The sequence below is a fragment of the Marmota monax genome, unplaced genomic scaffold (assembly GCF_021218885.2).
Source record: "Marmota monax isolate L192 unplaced genomic scaffold, Marmota_monax_Labrador192_F-V1.1 WCK01_AAM20220418_F8-fsc00193, whole genome shotgun sequence".
NCBI classification, from domain to species: domain Eukaryota; kingdom Metazoa; phylum Chordata; class Mammalia; order Rodentia; family Sciuridae; genus Marmota; species Marmota monax.
The window spans coordinates 3891892-3912734 of NW_026695203.1; the positions used below are offsets into that span (position 1 = coordinate 3891892).

Here is a 20843-nt window from a genome sequence, read left to right on the forward strand (position 1 = left end):
ACATGTAGATTCCATTTCAGAGCTGTGGGGCCTAAGAGCCTGAGCTCCCAACAAGTGCCAAGGTGACGTGGAAGCTGCTGGTCCATGATGCACACTTCTGTAGCAAGGTGTGAAGCAAGTGGTGGAGTGGGAACAGTGAGTTCAGGGCCATGATCTCCTGGGGCTGCCCCTTTCGAGTCCTGGGACCTGAATGTGGATCCTCAGTCCTCAGCTTGGGGAATCTTCTTGGGAGGCTTGAGTTGTGAGGAAAAAAACCTGTGGGGCATGTAGGGCCACAGCCAGCTGTCAGCTACCAGGACAAGGTAGCGCCTTTCAGTGCAATGAAGCTGAAGGCAACAACCTGAGGTGATCCAATCACCAAGGGAACATAAAGGATTCTAGATCAGTCTAAGTCCCACCCCTTCACTCCAACCCCTCCATGTTTGGAGCAGAATGTGTAGGTCTTATGCACATGGAAAAGGGCAGAGGCAGAATGAGAGGGAAAGCACGTGGTCAGAGGGTAAGTGGGAAGGCCAGGGGTGGCTACAGCACTTTTTTTTTTTTTGATACCCGGAATTGAACCTAGGGGCACTTTTTTTGTGTTTATTTAGAGACAGGGTCTCGTTAAGTTACTGAGACTGGCCTTGAACTTGTAATCCTCCTGCCTCAGCCTCCCAAACAGGTGCCACTGCACCTGGAAGCTGCTACACTTTCTTAAAATTCTTCTGCAAGTTTCAAAATAAAATTGGAAGTTGGGTGCAATGGGGCATGCTTGTAATACCAGCAACCTGGGGGACTAAGGCAGAAAGGCTGCAAGTTAGAGGCCAGCTTTGGCAACTTAGCAAGACCCATCTTAAAAAAAAAAAGGGGGGGGGTGGCTGGAGATGTAGCTCCGTGGGCAGACAACTCCTGGGTCCAATCACAGAAATAAAGAAATACAAGTGAAGAAGAAAAGTTAGGAATCTCAAAAACATCCATTGATTTGTTCTGAAATTGAGGGGGAAGAAAATGTTAGGGGAAATAAAAACTCCAACTAATCTCAGCTGATTATTTAGAAGCTGGTCTGACCTTCGGTTCTGTATGTTGAACATGTAAGCCTAGCCCCTTGCCCAGCACAGTGGCTGCCACATACAGGGAACAACGAGAGTCGATGTAAGACAGATTCATAAAACCACAGCCTGGAAGTAACATACCAAGGAATTTCAGGCTCACAGCTGGAAACAGCAGCATAAACCCAGGACCTTTGTCCCAGCCCTGCTCCTGCTCTCCACCAATGAAAGCAGGTCTTAGGCTTACAAATCACTATCACCTGGTGCTCCAGGAATACATTTAGAAAGCAGATTTTAAGAAGTGTTAGGATTCCATCTGTGGTAGTGTCAAAGAGCAAGTTTACCCTTGCCCCAGACAACACTCTGGCTCCACACACCCACTTTTCAAGTCACCACAGTGCACGGGAACAGGTCACCCTTTATTTATGGCAGGCCCTGGTCACTTGGAGCTGGTGTACTTGGTGACAGCCTTGGTGCCCTCTGAGACAGCATGCTTGGCCAGCTCCCCAGGTAACAGCAGACGCACGGCTGTCTGGACTTCCCGGGAAGTCAGGGTTGTCCGGCCTGAGTACTGGGCCAGCCGGGCAGCTTCACCAGCCAGCCGCTCAAAAATATCGTTCACAAAGGAGTTCATGATGCTCATGGCCTTGGCAGAGATGCCGATATCCGGGTGCACCTGGAAAAGCAGCAAGACCATCTGTTAACCACAGCTGTGTGCACCACAGCCTTGGCCCAGCCCAACCTGGACCCTTAGAGTCCAGGGACAGGAACCTAGGTCTCCTCACTAGCATCTCCCTGGAGGCCACCAGACAGGGAAATCAAAACTGTTTTCTTTCTACTGCTACGGTCATGTGCCACGTAGTGAGCAACAGACTGCATATATATAACAGTGGTCCCGTACCATCATATTGCCTAGTGACCATCATGGCCATCTTCTCTTGTACATGTACACTCTGACATTTGCATAAGAATGGAACTAGCTAATAATGCATTTCTCAGAATGTGGAAATTTTTTTTCCCCTCCTCGATACCAGTGCTTAACCACTGAACTACATCCCCAGCCCTTTTTTATTATAAACAGCATCTTGCTGAATTACTTAGGGCCTTGCTAAGTTGCCAAGGCTGGGTTTGAACTCATGATCCCCCTGCCTCAGCCTCCAGAGCAGCTGGGATTACAGGTGTGTGCACCATGCCCAGCTTCGGAATGTGTTCTTGTTGTTAAATGACATGGCTGTATATACAACTTCAAAAAGAAAAAAGTTTCTCTAATGGCAGAGTAACTATTAAATTCCTTATAGAAGCATAAACAAGCATTTCTACTTAATGAGTGGAATCAGTTACACATGCACCTTGTTTTCATCTAATGCATTTGCATAGATGAGCCATAGTGGGGTGGGTAAATCATGTTCATTGCCATTCCTCTTAATGGACATTTCAGGGTTTGTTTGCTATTAGATTGTGCTAGTAAATCTGCATCTTAGAACCCTGTATGAGAAATAATGAAGGTTAATTATTCCTGGTCAAATGGCTGGTGCCAAGTTACCCTCCAGTAAGCACACCTGCATGACTGTCACAGTGGCACCAGACCAGGAGGCAGACCTGTGATCTGGGCTGTGAATCACTATGACCTGGAATCAACCTCTGGGCCTTGTTTTCCTCTTGTCACAGAGCCTTTTGAACTAGCTGATCTCTAGTGAAACAAATGGTAGAGGCCTGAGTAGGTAGACCTGGTCAGGTGCAAAGTGGGAGAGAAGTGACTGCCCCCGCCTGCACCAGGCCAGTGGGGGAGCCAGAATTAGAACGGGGCTCCTAACACCCAGCCACCCACTGTCACTGCTGCCTCTGGTCCCCACTGCTGGCAGGAAGTCTGCTGCTGTTCAAGGGTGGGTTAGCTCAAATCCCTTCTCTTCACATCCCATTCTTAGGGTTGCTGATGAGCTCAGAGCTGAGAAGCAGTCAAGTTCAGTGAGCAGCAACAAGGAACCAACTCGTAGGTGTCCTCTGCTGGCAAGCCCAGGCCTGGTCCAACCCTTCCAGAAACTCCTGAGCCATGAAATGGGGTTAATCTTCTGGGATTAATAATACCACCTCTAGCAGGGTGGAGTGGCGCACGCCTGTAATCCCAAGAGGCTGAGGCAGAAGGGTGAGGGTTCAAAGCCAGCCTCAGGAACCACGAGACACTAAGCAATTCAGTGAGACCCTCTCTCTAAATGAAATACAAAATAAGCCTGGGGATGTGGCTCAGTGGTTGGTTGTCCCCGAGTTCAATCCCTGGTGGTAAAAAGAAAACACAAAACCCTCCACTCTTAGGGTATAGCCTGTCCTCTGCTGCTTCCCTTCTGGACCATCCATAGCAGTGCCTTCCCCACCCACGAGAACATCCCAGATCCCATGGTACCAGTTCACTAACACTGTTAATGGGCTTCAGACTGGAGACAGGCTTCCACTCTGGGAACTGATCTACTAGAGGGGTAGGAATTTTAGACAGATTATGAACTCCCATGAATCAAATGTATGAAATATGATGTCAAGAGCTTTGTAATGTTTTGAACAATAATTAAAAAAAAATTCAGACATTGACTCATAAAGAATAAAAAAAAAAAAAAAGGAATTTTAGGCAGGTGGCAAGCCCCAGCTCAGACAGCGCAGCCACCTGTTCCTCTTCCTGGCCCTGCTAAGCAGGCAGCAGCTTTGAGGTGAGGGCAGGGCGCTTTGGATCTTCTATTCACACTGGCTTATGAATAGCCATTGATGCCCAAAGTGTTTATCAAGGCGCCGAGTCTGGGAATCCTGCTTTTTATGAATAAATGAAGGGCACCTGCAACTGGGTATTAGGGGCTACCAGGAAGGATGCTATGGGCTTGTCCAAAGCCAGGGGAGCCCAGGCTCTGCCACTCTCAGTCATGTGACTGTGTTACCCCAGTTAGGGACTTCAAGGTCTTCATCCATCAGGAACAAATCCTAAGCCCTTCAAAGAGCTAGTACTACCTGACCAGGCCTCTCCCAGGAACCCAGGTCATACTAATTGCCCCTCAGTCACAGGCTCCCTGTCTGTATTATGGTGTGTGCATTACCCTCAGCCTGACCCACCTAGTGTGCTTCAAGATCATTTCTGTCCAAGAGCCCTGCAGTCCTCTGGAAAGGGTGGGAGAATGCTTTAAATGTCTCCGACTACAGGTGCACAAGACACTGAGAGGTAGAGACCTGAGACCAACACCAGCCACCTCAGGAGGGGCACAGCCTGCCTGTGGCCACTTGTGCCAGTGCCAGCAAGAAACCAAGCCCCGCTTCCAGTCCAGCACTCTTTTGGGGCCCCTTCGCCAGTTCATCCCTAACCCGCATTCTCGCTCCCCACGCTCACCTGCTTCAGCACCTTGTAGATATACATTGAATACGTCTCTTTGCGCCGGCTACGTTTTTTGGACTTTTTGTCCCCAGAGCTCCACCTCCTGCGGGCCCGGGGTTGTTGCTGCTGCTGCTGCTGCTGCTGCTGCTGCTGCTGCTGTTGCCGCCGATGCCGCCCAAGCTCTGCGCTCATCCTCCTGCTTCTCGCCAGCCCCCTCCCTTGCCTTGGGGCCACTTTTAAGAAGCCAACTGCGCTGCCAGGTGTGGCTGGGGGCAAGCACCTGGGATGGAAGGTGGGGGCAAGGCTCAGCTCCACCCTACCCAGAACACATTCTGGATTAATCTTGGGACTAATTACTCCCTCTTCAAGAAATCTCCCAATCTTCCCTGAGTGGGCTTATGCACTTGTTGAAGTTCACCGACTCCAGGCTAACCATCCACATTCACAGAGTACATTGGCGCCCGGCATGGCTCTGGGGTTTCAGGACCACAAGCTTCTTCCCCCCACAGAGCCCTCTGCTAGGCTGGAGAGACAAGGCTGGCTTGCATTCAATAATTAAGGAAGTGTGTGGATGTTAAGGAGGGCCAGAGCACCCAGGGGCACTTCATGGAATACATGGGGACCTAAAGCTGGTCTTGAAGGAGAGATTATGATTTTTTTTTGGTGGTGCTGGGGATTGAACCCAGGGCCTTGTGCATGCAAAGCAGGCACTCTACCAACTGAGCTATATCCTCAGCCCATGAGGTTATGATTTTAGTTAGGAAGAACGGGGCAAAAAAAGTGAAAGTAGAATCTATGCAAGGCTCGCACTGCAGGCGGAAGCTGGGAGTTGGCCAGCTGGGCCTGTACTAGACACAGACAGCGGGAAGCAACCTAGGCTGGGAGTCCATGGAAGGCCTTTGGGACTAGGAGCTAGGGGTAGAGAAACAATGCGTCTTCTCTGAAAACAAATTATTTGGGGATGCAAGTGGAAGTTATCTGCAAAGATAAAGTTATTGTGAAATGGTGAGTTAGTCGTCTCACTTAACCCCTACATATGAACAAATATTTCAGGTTCTTGAATGCTGTGATTAAAGAAACCTGGAGCAGCATGAAAAGTATAGGTGTGGGGGGGAGAGACAAGAGAGCCAAAGACCATCCCCACCTGCCAGCGCACGAGCACAGCAGTCCCCATCAACTACCGCGACTGCCAAAGTTTGCTTCAAGAGTACTGGGAAGGCAGTTCTGACTCCCAAATAAGGCAATGCTAATTTTAGAAATATATAACTTGTGGACTTTCTAAGTATTCTTACAATTACCAAGATTGGCCTTTTTTTTTTTTTTGACAAACAGGCTGTCTGTACTACTACTATTCAGCTTCTACTTCTCCCAGTCCTGGGGTCCTCCTGTCCCATGGCACCTCAGGTGCCATGCCATACTCTGGAGATCAGGCAGCTCCTTGGTGGAAGGAGCAGCAGCTGGCTGACACCATGCTCCCCTGAACCCAGGCTCTGGGTGCTCAAGACAGATCAACTTGGCCATTTTGCTCTCAACCCTACTTAATGGCACAAGCGACCAGACCAGGCCCCTTAGAGGATGAGGCGCAGCATAGGCCTCTTGGTTTCTTACTGGTGTCTCCTGTGCCTAAGGGAGCCCTTGAACTTGATGACCATCTGAGAAGACCCTACTCATCTTTCAAGTTGAGCACTAAGCCAGTCTTTCTGGGCAGCTGCTCATGCAAAACTGCACCCCCTTTTGAATACTTCTGAGTCTCCTACTCAACAATTTAATCTCAATCACAATTTAACATCTGATTTATGTGCTTTCTATGTCTTGTTGGCTTTCCCTCTTGATTATGAGCTCCTTGGGGGTTTAGACACCATCTGGGAGTTTCTTCCCCCTTCTTAGATGCACTGTAACATGACAACTTGTGGCTGTGTCTGTTTTCCCACAGGAGGACTGCTGAGGTTCCAGAGGCAGAGTGACAAGCGCAGGACTAACACTGGCCATGCATATCCTAGGGGCATAAGGGCTCCAAGTTCAGAAGAACCACACAGGCTGCCAGGAGGCCTGGGCTGGATGTCAACCAGCCAGGGCTGATGAAAACGAAGGTGGACGAGTTAAGTTGACAGCACTTCCTGTATTGCTCCAGGAACAGCAGCTGGAGATGCAAGCCCTTGGACATTTCTGAATCTTTCCCCCTGCACCAAACCAACAGGTCTGGATTTCAGAATCCACATTTTTAACAAGTGTCCCACATACTGTGGTGCAAGTGGCAGCAGGAGTCTCGGGTCACACTCTGAAAAACATACTCCAGCATGGTGCTTTTCAAATCAAGGCCCCTAGACCTGCAACTCAGCATCTGCATCACAGGGAACTTGTTAGAAATGTTAATTCTCAGTATCACCCAGACCTACTGTCAGAAACTTTCAATCTGTGATCTGATGAGCCCTCCAGGTGATTCAGAGTCATGTTAAGGTATGTGAACCATAGGCCTAAGAGTCCCAGTTCAAGGCAGAAGTGGGAGACACTCTTCATCTCCTACAGGATAATCTTCAGTCCCATCAAACTCTTGCTGAGGTGAATGCTGGTGCTGCAGGGAGGAGGGGAAGAAGGCCCCACAGACCTGGGAAGGAAGAGAGGGACCATGGGTTCCTCTTTCTTTATTGGACACTTTGTAGATGTCACTCAGGTCTAAAAGTTACACTGTTAAATAATTATTTAAAAATAGACCAGGACCAAGGCCCTGGTCCAGAGCTCCAAACCAGAAGCAAAAGGAACAGGGGTGGTGGGCTGGGGGTAATCCTCCAACATCACCAAAACCCAGAAAATGAGGCGCTTAAAACTCCTTCACACGCCAAATCCAGGGTATGGGTCCTTGGGCTAACCCTAGGGTACCTCTGGCTGCATCTCTCTTAGGGCAACATAACCAGCAACAGGCTAGAGGGAAGAGCCAGCCAAGTCCAGACATGGACAGATGTAACTGGAAGGAGAATGGGAAACGGACAGGTACTGTCCAGCTGTAGATAAGGTAACAGTGCAGCGAAGGCAGGCTGAGATGGGGAGAGGCTGGGGGCAGTATTGCAGCAATGCGGGAGTGCAGCCCCAGGGTCCTGTCCTGAGTGGCTTGTCAGGCGACAGCTGGTAGTCCCCAGGTGGCGCTCCTGACCCAAGGGGGCCAAGGGCTCACACATTGTGGGTCCTCTTGGTGAGCTGGGGCTCCTCGTCTACCAGCTTGGACTTGAGGTGCTCCTTGTAGGCCAGGATGTCTCCAGGCCACTTGGTGATTGTCTGTTTCTCACAGACCCAGATTTCCTGTGCAACCTGGAAAGCAGATCCTGGATTGAACTGGGCAGCCGTTCTCCCACCCCGCCCCCCCCCCCCCCGCAGCCCCAGAACCAATCAACGGGGTTCCAGGGAGAAAATGCCACACTCTCCCCTGAGGCCTCACCCAAACCCCATCCAACTGTTTCACTACCTATGTTCTTTGGGATGTCTGACCCTAGGGCACCGTAACCAGCAGGTTCTACAGCCTTCCAAGCTGGGAAGCATGGTTTCCCCTACTGTCAGATCTGTTCAGAGGCTTCACACTAAACTTCCTGTTCCACCCCATCTCTCCCAAAGATTCAGAACAATCAGCACCTTTCCCACGACTGGTGGCTGCCTTCTTCCTAATCTTGTAGTAGTAGATCAGTACTTTTGGACTGAAGAATCTTGGAACAGTAATAAAAATCTGACTCCCCACTCCATTTAGGCCAACATCCTCCCAAAGCCATGAGATCTGTTTCTCAGCAGCCAATCTATCCTGAGACCTTTCTGTGAATCCAGCAAACATCTTTAAGCACCCTACATGTGCCACAACTGCGCTCTACCCAGCCTTTCCTTAGAAGCTCTCTGCTGTGCCTCAGGCTGAGGCCAGGGCCTCACCTGCTGAATGAGTCTGAAGTCATGGCTGACTAGCATCATACCACCCTCAAACTCGTTGATGGCATCTGCCAAGGCGTCAATAGTCTCAATGTCCAGGTGGTTGGTGGGCTCGTCCAGGAAGAGCATGTGGGGGTTCTGCCAGGCCAGCCAAGCCAGACACACTCGGCACTTCTGCCCATCTGACAGATTCCGGATTGGGCTCACCTGAGAGGAACCGTAAAACATGACAGAGAGTTGCCCCCACCATGCAGCAGACTCCTCTCCTATCCCTCTCTCCCTAGCTCCTTTGTTACCATTACTGCTCTTTTTGCAAAATGTAAGGCTCAGACAAGATTACACTGGGTGTGGTGAGAGATGCCTATATTCCTAGCAACTTGGGAGGCTGAGGTAGGAGGACTGCAAGTTCAAGGCCAATCTCAGCAACTTAGCAAGGCCCTAAACAATTTAGCAAGACTCTCTCATAAAAAAAAAAAAAAAAGAGGAAAAGAAAAAGGAAAAGGGTGGAGATGTGGCTCAGTGGTAAAGCATCCCATGGTGCCCCCCCGCCCCAAAAGACAACATGGCAAGAGAATACCCTGGCCACTGGTCCTTTTAGGCCTGTTAGGGACACATCTGGGAATCCAACCACCTCGCCACTACCGCATCAACACCCCTTACTCTTGGCCTTTAAGTCCTAACGAACTGGAGCAATCCAGTGGCTCCTCAATTCCAGGTCTAGACCTAGAACTGTTTTCTAGGTGGTCTATTCCTTTGTCTTCAAACATGCCGGCACAAGGGCATGACAGAGACCAGCTCACTATCCTTGTCCACCAACTCCACAGTGACACTCAAACACTATGACATGACCAGCTAGAGAAGAGGCAGCAGGCTGGAGGCAGGAGAGGAGACTCTGGGAGGGACAGCTTCCAAACCTGTGCTTCCAGGACACTGTTCCTGACTATCCAGTGGTGGTCTCCCACTACCTGGACTTCCTCCCACACCCCTCCTCCACTAACCTGCTGTTTTCCAGTGAGGCCATATCGCCCAATGATCTTCCTCATTTCCTCCTTCTCTTTGATCTCTGGGTAGCACTTCATCATGTACTCCAAAGGGGAGAGATCTAAATCCAGCTGCTCCTGTAAATGCTGCAGGAAAAATTGGGACCCACCCAGGTGTGACTGGTAGCCGGCTTTAAAAGGAGCCATCTGGGTTACCTGCTTGGGTAATTTTCTATCTCAACCCTAAGCACTTGTTCAGGATTCAAGGAGAAGCAGGTAAGAGCTAACTAGGTTTGAATTCCTGGGGGGAGGGGTTGGGGCCAGATGCAGCTCCTCCCTATACCCTGGGCAACTTCCTGGGCCCTGACCCCAACCTGTACCTGATGGTAACGCCCTATCTTGACGTGAGAATGCTTCCGGATCATCCCATCTGTGGGTAGTAGCTAGGAGGAAAAAAGGATTAAATAGATATATAAGCACATAAAAGAAAATCTGAATAGAAGCACACACAGGCAGAGAGGGAGCAAATACCCGGGCACAGTGAACCGGGCTCTACAACTTCTGAGACAGAGATCCCTTCACCAAGGCAGACTCTCAGTCTGGCAGCTCTAAAAATATTCAGGATGACCTATTGAAACAGGCATTCATTTTCAAGGGTAGAGAATGAATTTATTAAGTAGTTATGAACTGTCCACTATAGAATGCACCAAAGGAATGCATTAGCAATGAACTTGGATATGGGCACAACAACATACATTTTCTAAAGAAAAACATTATCTCCAAATGCAGATATTCCTATATCCAAAATGCTAACTAAAAACACAAAAATCACAAGGGACATGTGCTCCAGCCTTAGCCCTGACCCGCAAGGAGAATCCCCCTCTCCCGCTGTGCCCTAACCACTCTGGGTGGTTCACTCACCAACAGGGTACCCAGACTCTGTAAGAGTAGAGGCCCCTACTCTTAGAAGCAGCCAAGTTCTACCTGACACCATACCTCTCCAGTTAGCAGCTTCAAAAGTGTTGACTTCCCAGCTCCGTTGGGCCCTACCAGAGCCACTCGTGTGTCGAGGTCAATACCAAATTCTAGATTATTGTAGATGCAAGGCTGAGGTGGGTATAAGAGAGACATGGACACAGGCTGGAGTACTGATCTACTCTGCCTGTGGAGTCCCAGTCACCAATGGAACAATGGAGAGAATGGAGTGCTGAGCCCAACCACCACCTCCACCTGCCAACCAGCTGGGCAGCTCTCCTTCAGGTATCTGAAGGGCCAGCTTAAGTCCTTGGATGAGGTAGGCAGCTGCCAAGCCCACCCCAACACAGGTCAGCATGATAGGAAGAGGCTCCTGCTGGCTACCACAGGCCCTGGAAGATGCACACCAGCCCCAAGCCGCCCACACCTGGGCTTGAACTTACCCCATCTTTTGTATACTTGAAGCTCACGTTCTGCACCATAATGACAGGTGGAGGGATCTTGCCACACGGTGGGAAATAAAATGACAGTGTCTAGGAAAAGAAAAAGACACTTATCAGGCTGGTAAATTCTCAAACCCCAAACCTCTGGCCACCTAACCCCACCTGACCCCACCTTGTCACTCACGACCCTTTCCGTCAGTCCTGATGCCATCATTTTCTGTAGTGTCTTTTCCTTGCTCTGGGCCTGCCGGGCCAGCTTGGCACTGCCATGACCAAATCTAGCAATGTAGTTCTGAAAGAGACCAAAAAAGTGGGTTTGAAGTATATGCAGGCACCAAACAACTCCTGATGATCATAGCCAGACACAGTGGCACATGCCTGTAATTGACTTGAGAGGCTGAGACAGGAGGATTGCAAGTTTGAGGCCAACCTCAGCAGTTTAGCAAGGCCCTAAGAAACTTATTGAGACCCTGTCTCAAAAAGGATGGGAATGTAGCTCAGTGGCAAAGTGTTCTGGCTTCAATTCCCAGTACCAAAAAAAAAAAAACTTCCTCCTGACTTCCTTCAGCACCCAGCCTCCCCAGATACCTCCTCCAATTGTCTGATTTGATTCAGATGGGAAAATGTGCACTTGCCTCTACAATCTCCCTACCTTCATGTGTGCAATCTGATCTTGCTCCCAGTGAAACCTCTTCATCTGGTTCTCCTCCAGCTCCAGTCGTGTCTTCACATACTGATCATAATTACCCTGCAGGAAAATGCACCAGGCAAGCAGGCAGCTTAAACCTGGATCTCAGTTCTGGGTTCTCAGAGTTTAGGGGGATGAGGGATGGCACTGACTTGGCCTTGGCTCTAAGGCTGTGCAGTAAGAAGAAAGGAAGTATATCAAAAGAAGCACATCCTAAACTAGAATGCAAGGTCTTTTCAATTCTGTGCCTCTTGCTCAGTCTAGACAGGCCAGGCTCCAAGGCAAATCCTTAGATTAGCCACTTCAGACACTTCAGCATTGGGAACAACCCTGAAAACCATTCTTATACTGCTCTCATGAAGCTCAGAACTCCCAAACACCATCTCCCACTACCCGACCTCCAGAGGCCGATGCCCCACAAGGACTGTATGAGCAGTCCCTAGGTGAAAAAAACAGGCTGACTGGATTTAGGACCTGGAAAACTCTGTTCAACTGGATTGCCATGGTTTCTGTCTGCCAAACAACCTGGACTCAAGCTAAATATTCATTAAAAAGTTAAGTTGCAGAATGAAATACTACGCAGTCACTGAAAAGAGGTGGATTTACACATACCCATTTGGAAAGGTATTTAAAAACAAGAATAAAAATTGTATTAAGACCACAACTATGTAAAAAGAAAAGAATATATGAATGTAGAAATTTCCTACTAATGCTTACAAGTACATACCAGGTAAAGACTATTAACACTCTGTGGCAAGTATAAATACATGAGAAAGACTTTAATTCTCACTTTTTACATGGTTTTTGAAATATTAAAGATAAAAAGGTGAGGGACAACATGGAGGTGCTAAGACCTTAATCCCCACCCTCCTGTACTCAGGGAAGGCGGGTTCAGTGCACTGACTCTCATGACAGAGTAAAGGTGCCATGTGAGAAGGTAAAGGGAGCTGGCCTTCCCCGGTCACTGAGTGAGAGCAACTTCTTTGCCATAAGGCAAACATACACCACATGCATTTGCTGCCAACCCATGGCCTAGGCCTGAAAGCAATGGCTTTGGGACTAAAATAAAACAGGCTACAGGGACTCCCTGTCCATATCTTTTTTTAGCAATAGGGAGAAAAGAGCTGTTAGGCTGCCTTTTTTAAAGGAGAACTTCCGAGATTTATAAGCATAGAGATGAGTGTGGGAGAAGCTGAGGTCCACTCACCGTATAGTACTTCAGTTTCTTGTTGTGCATATGAATGATATTGGTACAGACACCATTCAGGAAATCTTGAGAGTGGGACACCAGGACCAGGATGCGCTTAAAACTGCAAAGTCCAAGAACCAATTAGGAATGTACTCCAAACTAGAGACAGGTGACAACAGGTAAACTTAGAGTTGGGCCCAGAAAACCTTCATCTTTTTCCATCCTCACAGCTAGCCACTCTTTCTTTGGATGTACTGTGCAATTCTTGGCTGTTAAGTGCCTAAGCCACCACTGCAACATTTACCTGTAAGGGGATCTGGTGCCTTTTGAAGTGTGACAAGACAACCTGAGCCTCAGCCTTGTGTGACAAGACAACCTGAGCCCCAGCCTTCTGCTCCTTCAACAGAATGGCATGAATATGGTAACAAGAGTGATGGTAAGAAGTGCCATGTATACAAATACACCCCTAAGTGTATCCAGAACTGCAGGCGGGTAGAGGGGAAAGGGCTGAAACAATGCAATGAAGAACACGAAGCTTTTCTTTTTTCAAAGAAGCACTAAGCCACTAACGTTTTTTTTTTTTGTTGTTGTTGTTTGTTTTTAATGCAGGGATGATGGAGAATATTCCAGGTTTCTAGTCCTTTAGCCATAAAAGGATTATGACCATACTGGCTATTTTTTCCTTTGTTACTGCAATCTGATCTTAGATGGGAGATCCCCATCAAATGTATATAGCATACAACTAGGAAAAGAATACTGTGTTTAGTAAAGATACTGGGTTCTTTTTTGTTTTGTTTTGTTTTGTTTGATACTGGGGACTGAATCCAGGGGCACTTTAGTACCACTGAGCCACATTCCCAGTCCTTTTATTTTTTATTTTGAGAAAGAGTCTCACTAAGTTACTGGGGCTGGCCTCAAACTTGCCATCCTCCTGCTTCCTTAACCTCCAGAGTCGCTGGGACCCCCCTGGGCTGATACTATATTTTAAGGGGAAAATCAAAGAGGATTAAAACAAACAAATAAACAAACAAAAAAACCACCTCTCTCACATTTCAGATAACACACAAACAAAAAGGCCAGCCCTCAGGGGCTCAGCACTTCATCTAGCTACTTTCAGTCTATTTTCTCAATGTTGCACTATGGTGCAGGTTCTGCATCCATTTTCTTTAGAGACTGCTCAACTGCCCCCCTAAGACCTGCCCATTCCCATCCCACACCCAACTCCACCTCCTTACGTCTTTAGTTCTTCTTCCAACCACACACAAGCGTCTAGGTCCAAGTGGTTGGTGGGCTCATCCAGGAGCAGCATGAAGGGCCGGATAAAGAGGGCTCTGAAGGACAAGAAAGGAGACAGAGGCAACTCATCATCACAGGGGCCACATGGAGGGGACCAAATTGTCTGCTACATGCAATTTTGGTTAAGCCTGACTTGAGTCCCAAAATCAACCTGGGTTCTGTAACTCAGAAGAAAGAGGAGAACTAGGAGAAACCAGAGTTGCAGAGCTGAGATAAAATGTAGAAAACAGGGCTCAGAGGCACAGGAACATAGTCAGGGGAGAAGGCTGAAAAGTCCTTATGAGTCTGTAAGTCTTGTACACTGGGGCTGGTGAAGAGGAACCCAAAAGGTTATTGAGAGAATAAACTGGTAAGTAGAAAGTATTCATGGTGCACCAATCTGGAGGTGCTGCCAGAAAGGAAAATCTTCTTAAACCGGAAAGCTTTGATTGCCAAACCTGCAGTCCCCTCACCTTGCAAATAAGATTTTACAATCTTTGATTTGCAAATCTTATTACAAATAAGATTTCTGGGCACCAAACTCCAGTATTTTGCAGGCATCAATGTGAAGGGGAGGCTGGGAATTTGTGTTTATCAAAGTTGCTAGGTGGACCAGAGGCAGCTAACCAATGCTAGCAGGTAGAAATACTATGGTTTGAAAGTGGCTTGTCCCCTATAAAACTTATACTGGAGCTTAATCTCCACTGCAAGGTGTTAAAAAGTAGAAATGTAATTCAACTATGGTGCTTAGCAGTAGGTCCTTTGGGAGGTGATTAGCATCAGATAAGGTCATCAGGGTAGAGCCCCAAGAGTGAATACTAATGGCTTTATAAGCGGGAAAGACCAGGGGAGAAACCTACCCCATCTCTTGCCAGATGATACCTGCATCACCTCAGGACTCTGCCAGCAAGAAGGCATTACCAGATGTGGCCCCTTGGCCTTCAACCTCAAGAACCATAAGCCACCACACCTCTTTATAAAGTGTGTAACCTCGGGTACTTCATTATAGTAACAGAAAAGGGACTGATAAAGCTAGGGACTCTGGAGAATGCCAGACTACAGAAACTCACCTTGGGCCCAGATACCAGAAGATAAGGATGACAGATTCACAATAGTTGTCTAACATTTCATCTTTATAGTAAGAATTAACAGGTAAAAAGGGAGTCAGGAGAGGAAAGAAACAGACAATTCCACCATTTTACCTGGGGCCGCTCCAGGGAGCCCTAAACCCTGTGTTGGGTCCGATGCTGCGCTAGGTCAGTCTGGAGTACCGCAGCCATGAAGCCCACTCTCCTCTCAGTCCATCCTTATTACCCACTCCACACCATCAATGTTTGTGTCTCCTTGCCACTTACTGACCACTAGTCCCTGTTCCAAACAGTTCTACTGGAGTGAGCATCAATTCTGAGAGACAGAGAGCTTCAAGAGTGGGGAAGGAGAGAGAGACTCACCTGGCAAGGGCAACCCTCATCCTCCAGCCCCCACTGAAGTCTTTTAGCTTCTTGCGTTGCATGGCAGGTGTAAAACCCAGTCCGTGCAATATCCGAGAGGCCCTCATCTCTGCCTTGTCAGCATCCAACTCCTCCAGGCGCTCGTAGAGTTCCATGAGCTTCTCACACTCCGCTGTGGGCAGCACAGGGCCGTCAGGCTCCCTGCGGCTTTCCCAAGAGGAAGCCCACCCCCGCCCCTGAGCCTGGAGCCCTACCATCCTCATGAGCTAGCCGCTCAGCCTCCCTCTCCAGCATGGCCCGCTCTGTGTCCACTTCCATCACGCACTGCAAGGGTGTTTTGTCACTAGGGGGCATCTCTCGGGTCAGATGGTAGATATCAATGTGCTCAGGGATGGGCACTTCACGTTTCCCAATAGCAGAGAGCAGCATGGACTTTCCTAAGAGGGAGAGAAGAGGGCACTCAGTAATTTCTCTATTGTTCCTCTCTACCAGTTGCTTACAGCCAAACCAGGACCTCACTATTCCTCCCTTCATTTGTCCAACCCTCCTACTTTCCACTCTTTTTTTTTTTTTCAGACAGAGAGAGAGAATTTTAATATTTATTTTTTAGTTTTTGGCAGACACAACATCTTTGTTTGTATGTGGTGCTGAGGATCGAACCCGGGCCACAGGCATGCCAGGCGAGCGCGCTATCGCTTGAGCCACATCCCCAGCCCCTACTTTCCACTCTTAGGGTAACTTTCCAACTTTCATCCAATTCTTGTCCTACTCCATCTCCTTCATGTATTTTTTTTCCACAACAGCTTCACATACCACTGCTCCCTGAACCCTCTGGACTTTTCCAGCACCTACTATCTAAATTATTCAGGTGGTGGTGTGTACTACTGCCATGTACTGCTAATTCCTTTCCTCTGGGTAAACCTGGTCTCCACCCATAATGCATACTCCTTGCTTTGTACACAGCTTATGCTAAATACCTGCTAAGTGACAAATGAGCCAAGGAGAGGACCCCCTCCCCACACCTTCTAAGGGCCTCACCTATTCCATTTAAGCCAATAAGGCCATAACGACGGCCTGAATTTAATTCCAGTTTGGTGTCACTGAGCAGCTCTTGACCATGAAAGGTGAGTGAGAGGTTGATAATGTGGACATCAGTACTATTGGGGTGAGAAGCCAGGACACCAGTGACAGCTCGAGCAGCAGCTTTCTTCATCTCAAAGTCCTCTAGCTCCTTGGTCAGTAAATCCACTTCTGGGGGAAAAAATGCAATTAGGGAAGGGGGCTGACAGTCAGCTCTCACACAAACAGGCAGATAGATCCTAAAGGACCTGGGCTGAGGCCATGCTGAGCAGACTCGGAGGTTTCACAGAGTGAGCTTTATACAGAGTGCACACCAACTCAGATCTGCCCAACACCCTGCTTTCTTGGATACCTTTTACTTTGCAATCTGTCCTTTGGATTCTAAGCTTCTGTTGTCCATGTCTTGTCCTACTGTGTCCTTGTTTACTCTCACAATTTTTTATTTTTTATTTTTTTTGTGTGTGTGTGTGTGGTGCTGGGGATTGAACACATGGCCTGTGCATGTGAGGGAAGCACTCTATCAACTGAGCTATATCCCCAACTCCTATTCCTACAATTCTAAACTTCCCATCCTCTACTATTATGGCCAAGAGTGAAAGTGTCCTGGCTTTATTGAACCAGCTTTATCCTAAATTCTTATTTTGGAGACAATTTCTCTGACTCAACCCCATCACTTCTGTTTTTTGTTTTGTAGTTCTATGGATTTAACCTAGAGGCACTCTACCACTGAGCTACATCCTCACATTTTGTGTTTTTTACTTTGAGACAGGATCTCACTAATTTGCAGACTGGCCCTGAACTTATGATCCTCCCGCCTCAACCTCTGAGTTGCTAGGATTACAGGCACACACTACCATGCATGGGTCTGTCATTCATTTTTTACCTCTTTGTATGTATACCTATCTGTTATTTTGTATTAGTGATTCTCTTTTCCCCTTCAAACAGTTACCTAGAGTCTGTCTGTGAAGTAGCTCACAAAAAGAAGTATCACCCACGACATGGTCCCTGTATTCTTAAGAGCAAACAATTTAGATGAAGAAATAGGAGACACAACATAAAAAGGTAAGTAACATTATAAGATAGCATAGGGTACAATGAATGGGAAATTACTAAGGTCAAGTTTAAGTGTTTTCGCTATCTTGAACTGAGCTTTCAAAGAAATGTCAAATGTAGCTAGCACAAACACATGGTATATTAAAACTTAAAGGTGTAAAAGAACAGAAATATACTAACTATTCAAAGGACAATGAATAGTCTGGATGTAATAAAAGGACTTGGTGGGGAGTTTCCAGGGTACAGGGAAGACGCTGATTATATTGTAAAGGGCCTGGAATATTCTTTATCTGCCATGTTTTCCTATCTAGATTTCAAATCATCAGAGAGCAGACTATGTTTATAGTACCTTGGTGTGTAGCACTATGTCTAACACTTGAGGCATGCTCAATAAACAAATACTAAAAATATCGTTTCCAGGAAGAGCTCATAAAACAATTCATAAGTTACTTCATGTAAATATAATGCACGTGTATCATGGCAAGAGCCCCACATGCTGGACACCATGCATAGAAACGAAAACTGAGAAAGGGACAGGAAACTGACCACCTCTTTATAGTCCAATAGAGTTTCAAAGCAGCTCAACAAGTTGCATGTTTGCTTGCCATTTGTTCAAACAGGGTAGCACAAACTCCAATGCTACTAATTTATCATGAAAATTTTCATGGCCCCAGCACCAAGACTGACTGAGAGCGAGGCATGCCTTATGTCTTAGTACCCAACCCTGGAACTCACCGCTCCCTCAATTCACCTGTAGTCTCTCTGCCATTGGCCTCATTTTTCTCCTCTGCTGCCTGTGGTTCTGTCACAGCATCTCCGTTTTCTTCATGTCCCTTTCTGGGCCGCTGTCGAGCTTTGGCAGCTTCCTTCTTTTTGGCAGCCTTCTTCTTGGCCAGGTCAGAGGGCATGGTGCTGAACCACAGGGGTAGGTCACTGTTCTTTCAGGGAGTCTGAAGGAAGGCAAACAGATACTCCAGATTTGTAAACTTACTGGTAAGAATGCGTGAGCCCTGCTCCATCCCGCCTGGAATTTTCCTATCAAGCCTCTGATGCAAGCCTCTGATGCCAGCCTCCGCCCCGGCCTAGCCTGTCCCAACTTGGCCAGGGTCTCTCAAGCCACTTCTGGGCCTGCCGCTCTTCTCTTCCTGACATCTCTTCCCTCTGGCCCGGGTCCCCACCCCCAAGGCCTTCTTCACTTTGAAACCCCCTTCCTTCAGGACCTTCAGCTGGAGCCAGGCTCTGCCACTCCGCAGAGGTCCCATCTCCAGTTCCCCGTGACCTGGCGCTCCGCACTCCGGCGGCCACCGCACTTTCCGGCCAGGTTCTTCCCGGGACGCTCGTGGCCCGCGCGGTGAGCGCTCTCAGTCTCCACGCTCGCCGCCCCCGAGCCTCCAACACCCCGCCGTCAGCTGTTCTCCTCGCGCCCTTCCTCCTCCCTCGCAGCCCCCTCCATCTCGACCCGCTCTCGCTTTCCTTCTCTTGTCCAGCCTGCCCCTAGGCACCAAGCACCCTGCCGCCGTCGGCGCCCCTTCCCCCCAACTCACCGGGCCTCGCCGCTCGGCCTCTATCGCAACAGAGCTGCTCCTTGAGCTCCTCCGCGTGCGGCCGGCTCTCCAGCCAATCACGGCCGCGGGGCTCTCGGCGCGCCGCCGCGAGGGCTCCTGGGAAGTGTGTCCTTGAGTCGCGGCGGCCAAGGGCGGGACCCGCGCGGAGAACTACCGCCGATCCCAGGAGCCGCGGGCGCGCGCGTACGTCATCAGTACGCGCGAGGCTGGGCGGGGTTAGAGTCCCAGAGCCCTCCACCTGCAGGCCCGCTTCAGGCTCTGGGAACTGCAAATCCCAGACTGCGCCTCGGAGAAGCGAGCTGGGCGTGCCAGGCTTCACCCCGCCTCGCCAAGATCTGTTGAGCTGGGTGGAGATGTCGAGTCTGTAGGGTCCCCTCTGGTTCCGCCAGCCGGGAGCTCGACTACACTTCCCGGTGCGCAACGCGCGAGAATGGGTCGGAACAATGGGAAGAGAGGTGAAGGTGGAGGTGCCTGCCGGAGTGAGGGGGCCGGGCGGACGATGACAGCGGAATTCTCCCAGGAAGAAAGACATCCTGGACTCGTGAGACGGAAATCTGAGAGGCTGGTTCATCATTAACCAAACGTTGTTCCAGAATCTTAGCTGCTTACCCCACCCACTCTAGAATTGTTAGATTTCCATCAAAACCACGTAAGTTCGATGCGATGAGTCTGAAGTAAAAGACCCCTTTGCTGAGGTTTTAGCAACACTTAACTATGACATTGACTGTTACTTTTTTTTTTTTTTTTTTGAGCCTCACTTACTCTCGGACTTCGCATTGTAAACTCCAAATCTGTAGCCACAAATACAAGGCAAATTCTTGATCCTGTTACTTCAACAGGCTCCTATCAACGGGTGCCTCGCGATCAGTGACACTAAAGGAAACAAAGAAACTCTTACTCCTATGGGGACTCAAAAAAAAAAAAAAAAAAAGAGCTCCCGTAGTAGAAGTAGTTTTCCTCCGTAGACTCTGCTTACTTACAGTTCAGAGAAAAGCCATGCTATTTCACATTTTCATACCTTAAACATTAGTTTCCCTAGAATTAAGTACTACTATACATCAGGCTCAGAGATGGAGTTGCCTTGATGACAAATCACTCCTTGACTTCATGAGGAAGAAGGAACTTTTGAAAAGTAAACAACGACCTTCAAGTATGTTAAGTGCCTTAAAATAAGTGACTTATGTGCTGTTGAGTAATGAGGTGGGGACCTCACATGAATAGCATAATTAAGAACATGAACTTGGGGCACACTGCTTGCATTCAGACCCTAGCTCTACTGCTCACAATGTTTGACACTGTGCAAAGTACAAACTTTCCTCTGTAAAATGAGAAGGATGTAGTATAGTACTGACCTCATGTGTTTGTAAGGATTAAAGAGCTTAATTCTTGTTAATTAATTAATTAGCTAACTGAATTTTTCTCTTGCCCTTCCTGCTCCTTGTAGAATACTTGCCTATGGATAATATGCACTAGATATTGATTTAATTTAATGTTTAACAAATATTAAAGCATCTACTATATGTAAAAGCATTATTTTAGATACAAAAAATATACAATATAGTTGAATGAATATATATAGCTTTTCTGCATGAAGCAAAGGAGTAATCATTGTAGATCACATAAGAATCACTTACCCAGGCACTGAACCTCCTTGGGAGTATTGTCTCCCTTTACTAGCCTTATTTAACATATGTAGTCACAGGCAGGTTACAAGGAACTAAATAATAGAGCTGTCAATAAAAATACAGCTATGAGACAGTACCAGAATTTGAAGACATAGACTTTTTTTAAAAAGTATTTTTATTAGTTATTGATGGACCTTTATTTATTTATTTGCTTATATGTGGTGCTGAGAATTGAACCCAGT

General features: G+C 48.0%; 2 protein-coding genes across 4 annotated transcripts; both read right to left on the reverse strand.

Moving 5' to 3' along the window:
* Positions 1 to 1434: 1434 nt before the first annotated feature.
* LOC124083193 (histone H2B type 2-K1) lies at positions 1435 to 6832 on the reverse strand. Its single transcript, XM_046429768.2, has 2 exons — positions 4390 to 6832; positions 1435 to 1704 (listed from the first exon to the last, which is right to left on the reverse strand). The coding sequence occupies exons 1-2, from the start codon at positions 4564 to 4566 to the stop codon at positions 1468 to 1470; spliced, it is 414 nt and encodes a 137-aa protein (XP_046285724.1). The 5' UTR covers positions 4567 to 6832; the 3' UTR covers positions 1435 to 1467.
* Positions 6833 to 6980: 148 nt separating this feature from the next.
* Abcf2 (ATP binding cassette subfamily F member 2) lies at positions 6981 to 19094 on the reverse strand. Of its 3 annotated transcripts, none has more exons than XM_046429766.2 (15): positions 18956 to 19094; positions 18163 to 18361; positions 16317 to 16529; positions 15533 to 15715; positions 15279 to 15450; positions 13788 to 13883; positions 12571 to 12673; positions 11328 to 11423; positions 10848 to 10967; positions 10676 to 10765; positions 10254 to 10364; positions 9638 to 9700; positions 9276 to 9404; positions 8281 to 8484; positions 6981 to 7677 (listed from the first exon to the last, which is right to left on the reverse strand). In XM_046429766.2, exons 2-15 carry the CDS (start codon positions 18317 to 18319, stop codon positions 7540 to 7542), a joined length of 1875 nt encoding a protein of 624 aa, XP_046285722.1. In that variant the 5' UTR covers positions 18320 to 18361; positions 18956 to 19094; the 3' UTR covers positions 6981 to 7539. The 3 variants fall into 3 exon arrangements, with proteins under 3 accessions (XP_046285722.1, XP_058430322.1, XP_058430321.1); XM_058574339.1 differs by lacking the exon at positions 18956 to 19094 and adding an exon at positions 18632 to 18780 and having other exon boundaries at positions 16317 to 16526; XM_058574338.1 differs by lacking the exon at positions 18956 to 19094 and adding an exon at positions 18632 to 18779.
* Positions 19095 to 20843: the final 1749 nt, after the last annotated feature.

What these genes read in the sequence shown, in the direction of transcription:
- LOC124083193 (XM_046429768.2), bottom strand. Translation starts at nt 4,566, where the DNA reads ATGAGCGCAGAGCTTGGGCGGCATCGGCGGCAACAGCAGCAGCAGCAG. An exon ending in TCTACAAGGTGCTGAAGCAG is followed by an intron (nt 1,705 to 4,389) that starts GTGAGCGTGGGG and finishes CTGCTTTTCCAG; the next exon opens with GTGCACCCGGATATCGGCAT.
- Abcf2 (XM_046429766.2), bottom strand. Translation starts at nt 18,319, where the DNA reads ATGCCCTCTGACCTGGCCAAGAAGAAGGCTGCCAAAAAGAAGGAAGCT. An exon ending in GCGGCTAGCTCATGAGGATG is followed by an intron (nt 15,451 to 15,532) that starts GTAGGGCTCCAG and finishes TGCTGCCCACAG; the next exon opens with CGGAGTGTGAGAAGCTCATG. An exon ending in AAAGGGTCGTGAGTGACAAG is followed by an intron (nt 10,766 to 10,847) that starts GTGGGGTCAGGT and finishes TTCTTTTCCTAG; the next exon opens with ACACTGTCATTTTATTTCCC.